The 11,713-nt window shown below is 39.2% G+C and overlaps 1 protein-coding gene across 1 annotated transcript; it reads left to right on the top strand.

Moving 5' to 3' along the window:
• Positions 1–1,588: 1,588 nt before the first annotated feature.
• Positions 1,589–2,509, top strand: LOC142446222 (olfactory receptor 7C1-like). Its single transcript, XM_075548024.1, has one exon. It carries the CDS (start codon positions 1,589–1,591, stop codon positions 2,507–2,509), a length of 921 nt encoding a protein of 306 aa, XP_075404139.1.
• The last annotated feature ends 9,204 nt before the right edge of the window (positions 2,510–11,713 follow it).

The raw sequence follows: 11,713 nt of genomic DNA, 5'->3' as shown, positions 1-11,713 counted from the left end.
TCCATTCCTCCGTATAGCTTTTTGCTGTTGTTGTGACTCCTAGCTACATGAATACAATAGGAAAGTTCGCCCAATCCTGCTCCATGGTCACAAACGTTATTTTTTGAGGACATGGTTTTGCATCCACTGTATCAATCCATGTCATTGAGGGTCTTCAACTTTTTTTGCTTCTGCTCTACTTTACTTTTTTCATCAAGGCAATAATTATAAATCATTTACTTATTGTTAATTATCTGCTGGGCCTCTGGTGGCACCATGTTTACCCTTTGGGCTTCTAACTGCAAGATCAGGACGGGAAAACCACCAGCCTCTTTTCAGGAGAAAGGCTGGACTTACTTATCATGTAGAGCTATAGTCTTGGAAACCCACAGGGGCAGTTCTACCTTGTCTCACAGGGTCAATATGAGTTGCCATCAGGTTGATGTGAGAGTGAGTAAGGGATTCGCCCTCCAACTTCTATACATATATGCCCTACACGAACATTTGGGTGCAGAAATATATATATTTTTTAATGAATTAGATGAAGGTTTACAGAACAGATTATAGTAATACATTCAGTAATTCATAAATATTCGGATTCAACTCATCTCTTACAATTCCACTTCTTCCCTGTATTTCCTGTGTCCGTTTCTTATTTCCTATATTTCTGAACTTTGTCCTTGATGAATTGCTGCCCTGTTGATCTTAAATATTTAATTATTTTAGCTGGATGTCCGTTCAGTTCTAGACTGGAAGGATAAGGGCTCTATAGTGTTTGGGTTTCCACCAGTCTCTCTTGGCCAGTAAGCATGGTGTCGAGCAGATGATATCTGTAGAGCAGCACCATCTAGTTCTTCAGATCCACAGTTTGGAGACTGATGTTCGCAGGCTCCGTCAATCGGCATTTTGACACTCATTCTTTTCCTGTGTCTTTCAATTTACATCTTTCTTCTTTCTTCTGGATGAGGAGATGTCAGTAGGTACAACTCAGCGAACTTCTCATTAGCTTTGAAATAGTGCAGTTACTACTCATCAAATGAGGGAAATGGTTTAAAATTTTTATTGAAGTTTTCAGTGACTTCCAGATAATTTGGCGTTGATAGCAAAGACTCAAGTCGAAAGCAAATATTTTGAGCATGATGAAGGCAACAAATGTCCAAAGTGCTTGACACATAATGGATGTATATATAGATTGTGATAAGAGTTGAATGAGCCACCTATGAAATGATTTTTTAAAAAGATAATGATGATGGCAACCTATGTACATTTGTAATTGACACAATAGTTGGATGTATGCATTGCGAAAAGAACTGTGCAAGCCCCAAAAAAGGTTTTCAAAAAAAAGAATACTTGGAAAACAATAATTAGTTGAACACATTTGTTGAATGAAGAAGATAAAGTTACATGGCAGTTGTAGAATCATATATGGCTTTTTTTTAAAAAAAGGATTCAAAGAAAGGAAGGCTAGTCAGGTGTGTTATCACAAGATTGAACATTGGGGCCTTGTGACATTTTCAGCTTTATATTATATTGGAATTATAAACCGGTGTTAATTTCTTATAACTAAGTTTGCATTGCTCTTTTCTTTTCCAATAGTTTCTTCAGCTACATGGAACCAAGAAACCACACACATTTTCAACATTTCATCCTGTTGGGGCTCTCAGAAGAGGCAGAGATGCAGCCTCTCCTCTTTGGACTGTTCCTGTTTATGTACTTGGTCACCTTCACTGGGAACCTACTCATCATCCTGGCCATCATCAAGGACAGCCACCTCCACACACCCATGTACTTCTTCCTCTCCAACCTCTCCTTTGCTGACATCTGTTTCACCTCCACTACTGTTCCAAAGATGCTGATGAACATCCAGATGCAGAACAGAGTCATTACATATGAAAACTGCATCACTCAGATGTATTTTTTCATGGTTTTTGTAGAAGTAGATCATTTCCTCTTAACAGTGATGGCTTATGACCGGTTTGTAGCCATCTGTCACCCACTACACTACACGGTCATCATGAACCCAAAGTTCTGTGGACTTCTGGTTCTGGCCTCCTGGTTATTGAGTGTACTGGATGCTCTATTACATGCGTTAATGGTTTTGCGTTTGTCATTTTGTACAGAGTTGGAAATCTCCCATTTTTTCTGTGAACTTAACCAGGTAGTGCAACTTGCTTGCTCTGACACATCCCTCAATACCTTAGTCATTTATTTTGCAGCTGGGCTTCTGGGTATTATTCCATTCAGTGGGGTCCTTTTCTCTTATACGAAGATTGTGTCCTCCATTTTGAAAATGTCATCAGCAGTGGGCAAATCCAAAGCCTTTTCCACTTGTGGGTCCCACCTTTCCATGGTTTCCTTATTCTATGGCACAGGTTTTGGGGTTTATCTCAGTTCTGCTGCTACTCAAAATTCCAGGTCCAGTGCCATTGCCTCAGTAATGTACACTGTAGCCACACCCATGCTGAACCCCTTTATCTACAGTCTTAGAAACAAGGACATAAAGCATGCCCTAGGGAAACTTTGTGGTTGAAAATTATTCTCTACAAAGCAGACACAATCTCTAGATTAGAGAGCTGAAACTTGTGAAGATTTAAATCATGGTTTCCTCAGCATGCACATCTACTTTATAATCTCAATTCCATCTGCTTTCTTTTTATACATAATACACCAATGTTTCCTGTATATTTCTTTCAAAGTTGTTTATTTGTATCAACATGTTCTCCCCAACAGACAATTTGTTTAGGGTGACTGCAGATTGAAAGATGAAACATCCTCAAGTGCTAATCACAGAATATACCTGTCTACAATTATCCCATGGGAAAAGCATTATTGTTGTTCTCAAACAAGAAAATGTTGAGATATAAATATGCAAATTCCTATTTGGGAAGCATTTCTTGTGATCAATTTTGGTATGAAATATTTGATCTTTTGATTATTTTCTTTAAAGTGGCATCTTGTTAAGTATTTTTATTTGGAACTTTATAAGCATGTTTTTGAGAGTTGGTTTGTGTCAATAAAATGGTCAGTATTCTCAGTGAGTTGGCAAGTACAGCCTGGTCATCCCTCATGATGTTCTGTAACATAATGTCATCAAGGCCAGCATGAGGGCTACTATCAACAGTCGAATGAAGTATGTGAAGATGAGGGTGGATTGCAACCTCTTCCCTCAGGTCACAGCCCTGATGCAGTGTCAAGGACATTCATTGGCTGTGTAGCCCAATCCTCATACAAGTGGATGCTGTGAGAAAATGTGTTTGCTTCTTGATCGTCCTTGTTATTGCATCTCTCTTGTTGAGTTCTTATTCTTTGGATTGAACCAATGGCCTGCTATACTGCCTGCCAATATTGAGAGCTATAGGCAACCTCTTCTCTGACCTGTGAGCCTTGTATTTACTCTCATCTCCAGTGAGAAGCCTGATCTAATGTCATTGACTTCATCCATATTTGAAGCCATGTTGTTACTGCTGAACCCACAAAGCTACATTGGTCAGGAGAAGACGACTGCTTAACACCGGACACTCTGTGTTTGGAACCAGACTGAACTTATCCATGTCTATAGCTGTGTGACCTATTTCCTTCATATAAATGTTTCTGTTAATTATATTTCTGAGAATCATGATTTTTGCTTCTCTAGAGAAGGAAGTCCAACACCTTTGTTCTGAATGTGGTTGCAGAGAAACAAAACCATATGTATACATTTTCCAAATTTGTTATAAAATCTGACTAGTTCTCCCAGTGTTACTAACTCTTCCTTATTAACCTCCCACTATTATTAGTAACAAGGGTGCTGCTCACTCAAATAAAGTGACAATTTTATTAAATAAAGTATCACCACCAGCAGATTAACTTTTGGTGAGGAAAGAAGTGCTGGGTGATCATGTGTTTGATCATTTTCAACAATTTTGTGAGGATAAGAAGTATAGGGAAGCTGATTGGTTGCTGCTACTTATAATAGACAAAGTGATCATTGACAATGTTGAACTCAAGACTTAGTAATCATTTCTCAAATGCCATATAAAATGCCTAGTCACAATACAATTTTTAAAATCCCTATTTCAACAAGTAGTAAAACATAAAACAAAAAATCAGCAATCAGGAACAGTGATTTTTCTGTAAGAAAGAGTTTTTATGGATCAGAAAACAAACTGTAAAATCAAAAGTTATTGGAAGAATATTTAAGTTATATTACATAGAATATATGATGAACAAAAATGGTTTTTAATCTAACATGCTTGTCTAACGGAAGTCAGAGAGTTAGGTTTAATGGGTAATTTCCTCTGTTTATAAAAAATTTCTAAAATATATCATACACCACTAAATTGAAGAAAAATTGGTAATTTTACAAGCTTTAGTAAGAATACAAACACATCCCCAAACTATTTGAATGAAAAAAATGTTAATACCAAATACCTGTTTTCCTTCTGAAAATTGTTCTTTATTTATCCCTCCATATGTTCATACTTGTATTTAATCCTAACTGCTCTGCAAAAAAAGTATTTCCTGAATTAGACATGAAATATTGCTTTTTCCCTCTCATTTGCTTTAATTAAAAAAAACGAACATCCAAGTGGAGTCATGGTAGAAAAAGATTTCCCTATTGGGTTTGAAATTTAAAACACAAGCTGTTTCAGAAAAATCCAAGTTGAATTATAATCCCTACACAGTCTATAAAAGGGACAGCCACTCATTTCTAAATTCAATCATCAACTAATGTGTGATGATAGAAACTTTTATTTCTGAAAATCAAGAATAAGAGTTCAAATGACCATGAGAAGTCTCTGTTTCCCAGCGATGGGATTTCATGTCCTGTAACCAATTTTGCAGATTGTATTCATAACAAGTCTTTCAGAAGTTTAGGATGTTTCAAAGTAAGGAAAGTGGTCATCACTTGTGACCTATTCTAGTTTCTACTAACATATCATTACAGAAATGATGCTTAATCTAGGCTATATTTACATATTGCATTAAAGATTATATCACACACCTAATAAATGTCTAGAAATAATTTTACAAACATCTTGTGATATTAAGAATCTTTGGTGGTGCAGTGTGTTAAGTGTTAGGAAGTTAGTCCCAAGGGAAGCAGTTCAAACCTTCCAGGAGAAAGATGAGGCTCAGAAAAAGATTTACCATCTCAGCAACCTTTAGAATTCACCCTATGACCGTGGACTTGGTCTCCCTTTTCTAGCACTTCAATCAACCACAGAGAAACAAGAAGGAAAACCTCAACAAATGTCAGAATTCATCCTCATGGGGCTCACAGAATGTGCTAGTCCACGTGAACTAGAGAAACAAATTCATAAGACACTCATCTGTGTGTAAGAGCGAACTTTATATCAAAGAGCAATTGTACATTAAGAAAACATCCGAGCCCATTCCAGAACAAGTCCATAAGTCCAATATTACCCTATATGTTGACCTCAAATCATAAACTCCTCTTTCGCCTCATGTAACCACGCAATGATGCTCAATTCAGGAAGATCACAGGTCCATGGATGGAAAGTCTTCTGGATCCAATGGCAGTGGAAGCATCTCAGTGCTGGTGTGGGTCTCCATATGGCTCCTCCAGCTCCAGGGCTCTGGATCCACCAGAGTAGCTCCGTGTGGCTTGTCGTAAGGAATGAGAAGTAGAGAGAGAGCATGTCCCAAATCCAGTGAGTTATTTATCTTCATCATGCCTCTAAATGAGGTTATCAAGCTGTGACCTGATTGATATGCTAAACCCCACTCCTAACTCTTAAGAGTCTCAAGTTGACACCAGATTACGTAACTACTAAAGACCACCCCTTGCCACCTGGATACTTTCACGCAACTTTTTTTTACCATATATAGTTTTCACCATTTATAATTTTCAAACAATGATACAATCATATCTGTACCAAACAGGTTAAAACTAAAATCCATACAATTAAAACTTGTGTCACCCTCAATTAAACATAAAATTCTACAAGTGAACAAAAGAAAAATATTCTATGCTTAAGTGACCACCTACATTATAATCCTATGAACATACTCTCTCACCTATGAAAGTTGTAAGCCAACCACTTCAGGCCTTTATCCCCCATTTTTTATATCCAATTTCTGTACTGCCGTTTTATATCAATCCAATGCTCTGAGGAGACAATCCTAATCTTTGATGTGAAGACTCTGCATTCAAGTTGTAATATTGTGATGTCTGCATCCATAAGCAAAATCAAATCTGAACAGGCCATCCATAAAGTCAGCTGCAATATGCACCAGTTCACAGGCTCAAACATCTTCTCTTCATCTTGTCGGGTTCTAGTTAACTCTGTGGGGGCTGCCTCACTTTGCTTCAACAAGGTGCCCCATTGGCTGCCTTGCCTTTCGACCATGGGACCCATCAAAAATTTTCAACAATCCTAGCCCTCTTGTGCTAGGATGTGAACTTTAGACCAGTCAACCTGCTCTCTTTTTCTCCTGTGGTCACTATGAACCAGGTCCACGGTGTCAATGGCAAAAATCAACCCATCTCTTGATTGCTGCACTTCACTCACTTGGACTCAGTATGTGAATCCAGCTGGTCACCTAGCAAGCATTTCATCCTGCCCACAACTCCTTTAACAGTTCAGTCCTATAGTGTAGAGTTTCTTCCATGATACAAATTATTCCAGCCTTAGGCACAAACCACTAGTTTGAAATACAAAAAGACAGCGCCCCCCCCCACCCAATTTGTCAACAGCCCCTTGGGAAAAACTCTTCACCAGTGAAGGTCCTGAACACTCAAGACATTAGGTGGGGCTTATCCTTTTAGACCCTTCTTTGCAGTTTTGTTCTGAAACCATTCAAATTTCAATTTAATGGCTGATGGCAATTAGTCTTCTAAACCTTCTATTCTTTTCCCCCCAAAATTATTTCTATCAATCATTAAAGCAAATGGCAGAAGAAAAAATATAGACCTAGTTGTATTATTCTGGGTACTTTAGGGAAACAAATCCACAGAAACATATGTATAAGAGAATATTTTATGTAAACTTTAAGTGCACATCAAGAAAACATCCCAACCCAGTGCTCCCCAAGCCCACAAGCCTAACATTAATCCATTAACCCATAAGTCTAACAATAATTGACAAAGACCTCCTCCATCTCACAAAATAGATGTAATGATGCCAAGTCAGTGAATGTGTAAGCATCCCAGCACTGGGAGGGGTGTCCCCACAAGTGCTCCAACACCCAGAGCTGCATCAGGGTAGAGCCATGTGGCTTCTGCTCAGGGAGGTCTTGCAGGAAGTGAGCCTTGCAAACTAAAGCAGGGACCTGGCAATGTCAGCTGCACACTGGTCCGACCATCAGAAGCTGGAGACTCAAGAACTAGAAAGGCAAGGCTCACTGAGCTGTTTATCTTTCCACCCTTCAATTAATCCCACATATGTTTATCAGACAGGTTGTCACAATAAACTAACTACCTCAGTAGTAGAGCCAGATCTCAAACTCAATCTTAAAACAATCAAATTCTATTCTTATCTTAACTTATCCCATATGGCCTTAGACCTCTGTATGCATTGCCTGAAGCCAGGGCAGGACCTTCTACCAGCTATTTTGACCTCAGTCAATCATTTTCACTAGGCAGCTGGCTCTCCCAGAAATTCTAGGGGTGATTTTCCACTTGAGTTCAAAATTTACATTTATCACAAACATTCTCACCATTGCAGACAAGATTAACCAAAGGCAATTTATAAAAATGAAAACTAAATTTCCATACTTTCCAGAAAACCACCCAGTAAACTCCATGGCCATATCAGACCTCTGGCTAGCCTAAGAAAAGCTACCATGAGGCAAAGTTCAAGGAAGCATCCACTCTCCATCTTTATGATTTGTTTCTCCAGTACCCCACTCCCAAATACTATAATGTGTTAGTTCGAGTTGACGAAACAATTTCATAGACATGCATGTATGTGTAACAGAGAACTTTATACCAGAAAGCAATTTTATATTAAGAAAACATCCCAGCCCAGTCCCGACCAAGTCCATAAGTCCGATATTACCCCACATGTTGATCCTAGTTCATAAATTCCCCTTTAGACTAATGCAGTCATGCAATGATGCTCAATGTAGGAAGATCACAGGCTCATGGATGGAAAGTCTTGTGCATCCTGTGACAGTGGAAGCATCTCAGTGCTGGTGTGGGTCTCCACGTCGTTCCTCTAGATCCAGGGCTCTAGAGATGTGTGGTTTGTCATCAGGAGTACAAAGCAGTGAGAGTGTTCTACCTCCAGTGGGCTATTTATCTTTGTCATACCTCCAAATGTGGTCATGAAACTGCAGCCTGATTGACAGGCAAAACTCCACCCCTTTATTCTTAATACTCTCACGTTCACACTACATTATGTAACTGCCACGTGCAAAGGAACACTTTGTTCGTTTCCATGTCTGGTCACGTTCAAAGGGAATCTTTTCATTATCCGGTTCTGTATTACTGACTCCCACCTTCACATTTGCATGTCCTTCATCTTCTCCACTCTCTCTTTCGGAGAATGCTTCACTTCACTACTCTCCAAAGTTTCTGCAGAACTTTCATAGTAAAGTAATTATCTATGCAGACTCTATTACCCAGATATGTATTTGTTCATGCCTTTTAATCATTTGAACTACTTTTTTCTGACTGTTGTGTTCTCTTAATGGCTGTGGTCACCTGTCATCCTCTGCATCACCAGTGTTAATTATCTTCAGCAAAATTTTACCTGTTTGTGATATGAATGACAATATTTGATCACTTCAATATTGTGTTGACCTCATTTTCTTTCTTGACTTGGTACAAGGATCTGCAAGCCAGTTGGTACCTGCCATCCAATTTCTTTTAGATGTGTGCCAGTGTGCAGGGGTGCATTGGTTTGTTGAAACACATTAATTAATATTCCATCCATTTTGGGAGTCTTATTTTTCATTAATGCCTTTCTTTGGAGCAGATTCGACTTCTTCCTTCTATCCCAGCTGTTCTTAATCATGTGTTATGCCTGAAATGGCTGAATATTGACTAATTCATTCGGTAATATGACCTTGTTTGTTTTTTATGTCTTCTTTTGCTGCTTTCTGTATTGTTCAACATTTTTTTAGAATCTTTCAATATTGCCACTTAAGGCTTATGTGTTTTAGTCAGAAATAAAGATCGTTTCATTCTTCTTCCTCATCTGTCTTACTATGAAAGCCCTCTGAATCCCATCTATTCACCATGGGTGGCATTGGTAGTATTTTAAATTCCTGATGGCAAAGTGTCCAGCATTATAGCAACATGTGGGGAGGATCACTCCACAACCTGCTTACCCTGTGAAATGTAGCAATTTCACAGCTTTCCCAAACTCCCTTTACTAGATGAATTGTCACAAGTCATTGTTTTATATATATTTACAACATCAACATTACAGCATAATGGATATAGTGTATGTTGTAATATATATCTGTGTGATCATAAGATGTTTATGGGATCAGGTATTAGGAATCTAAGACCCAGAAAAAAAATTATATATATATTAGAAATACATATATAAAATCATATAGTGCCGATAATTAACCCATAGTTTCCTTCTTTATAACCTGTCTCCCTCTTTTTTTAAATAATTTTATGGGGGGGCTCATACAACGTTTACCATAATCCCTACATACATCCATTGTGTCAAGCACATTTGCACATTTGTTGCATCATCCTTCTCAAAATATCTGATTTCCATTTGAGCCACTGGCATCAGCTCCTCCTTCTCCCCCTCTGATGTCCCTCCCCTCCCTCATAAACCCTTGAAAATTTACACGTCATTATTATTTTGTCATATCTTACACTGTCCAACGTCTCCCTCTACCTCTTTTCTGTTGACCGACCTCCAGAGAGGAGGTCACATGTCGATCTTGTAGTTGGTTCCCCTTTCTACCCCACTTTTCCTCCACCCTCTATGTATCACCCCCTCTCACCCCGGGACGTGCAGGTCCATCGCCCTGGGTTTCCTGTGTTTCCAGATCCAATCTGTTCCAGTGTACATCTTCCTGTCCAGCTGGATTTGTAAGGTAAAATTGGGATCATGGTAGTTTTGGGGAGGAAGCATTTTAAGACTAGAGGAAAATTGTATGTTTCATCATTTCTACACTGTCCCCAGACCAGCGAGTCTCCTCCTGAAGACCCTTCTGTGAGGGGATGTTCAGTTGCCCACAAATACCCTTTGTGTCTCCACTTTGCACTCCCCATCATTCACCATGATGTGATTTTTGTGCCTTGATGCTTGATACCCGAACCCTGGTGCACTTCTTCCATGTGGGCTTGGTTGCTTCTGTGCTAGATGGCCGCTTGTTTACCATCAAGTCTTTAAGACTTCAGAAGCTATATCTCTTAATAACCAGGCAACATCAACTTTCTTCACCACACTTGCTTATGCCATCATATACCTCAGCGATTTTATCTGGAAGGCGACTACACAATGATATGATGTTTCCTTCTTTGATGCCTGAAACCTGATACCTTCAAAATATCGTGATTACACAGGCTGGTGTGCTTCTTCTGCGGGGGCTTGGTTACTTCTCAGGAAAATCGCTACTTATTGATCTTCAAGTCGTTAAGACCCCAAACACTATATATTTTGATAATCGGGCACCATCAGCTTTCTTCACCACCTTTGCTTATGAACCCATTTGTCTTCACCATCCTATTGGGAAGCTGAGCATCACAAAATGCCAGTTTAATAGAACAAAGTGTTCTTACATTGAGGGAGTACTTGAGTGGAGGTCCAATGTCCATCTGGTACCTTAGTACTAAACCTATAAATATATGCACATAGATTTGTTTCCTCATCCTCATAAATAAATATATTTACATATGCACATGCCTGTACTTAGACCTCTATAAGTGCCCTCTACCCCCTAGTTCTTTCCTCTATTTTCTTTTGCTTTCCTCTTTTCCCACTATCATGCTCAGCCTTCATTTGGATTTCAGCATTTCCTCTCTGTCGCATTACCTTTGCTTAAGCCCTAACAGGTCTCCTACACCCACCTCACCACTGATTTTGGACCATTTCCTGTTCCATAAACTGTCTCTTTTGATGCCTTTCCTCTCAGAAAAATATCTCTTCAAATCAAGTAATGACCAGCCCGAACATGCGCAGATAGGACAGTCACAACTTTCAAGTCATCTTGGAATAAAGGTATTTTGGTCAAGGAACCAAAAGTCACCAGAAAGATGTAATCACACTGTTGATGGTGGTATCAGTGTATCTGAACTAACACTTCAAGGAGCGTTCTTATTTCTGCTGATCAAGAATGGCCAGGAGAGGTACACGTAGGTCACTAGAAGTAGCAGTGAGTGATGCCACTCCGTTTCCACCCCTTGCTTACTAGACCTGTGAGTCTTGGCTATTGGAGCACTGGAACCACATATTGAACATTGGTTATAGCATATACAGCCTCCTGGAGAACACGGTCCCAATCCTGCAAGGTATTGCCACCTAGCTGGCATTGTGAGTGAGTTTTCGGCAGCACAGCCCACTGTTCCATATAGCCAACTACTTCAGGATGTTAGAGAACCTGGTAAGACCAGTGTATCCCAGGAGTAGCGCTAATCATACTAGTTGATATCCTAGAAAGTGAGTATTTTGATTTGGCGTCTGGGTGAAGCTTGTTTCCAAGGGATTTTCATTTAACTCATGTCTCTTATTGTACTGAATTTTATTGTTTGAACTCTTCTATGATTACAGAACATATGCAACTACAGTAAGGTAGTTCTCGTTAGCCTCATATGTAG

This window comes from Tenrec ecaudatus, chromosome 1 (genome assembly GCF_050624435.1).
Source record: "Tenrec ecaudatus isolate mTenEca1 chromosome 1, mTenEca1.hap1, whole genome shotgun sequence".
NCBI lineage: Eukaryota > Metazoa > Chordata > Mammalia > Afrosoricida > Tenrecidae > Tenrec > Tenrec ecaudatus.
Note: the sequence above shows the minus strand (reverse complement) of the source record. Positions and strands in the feature narration are given on the sequence as shown.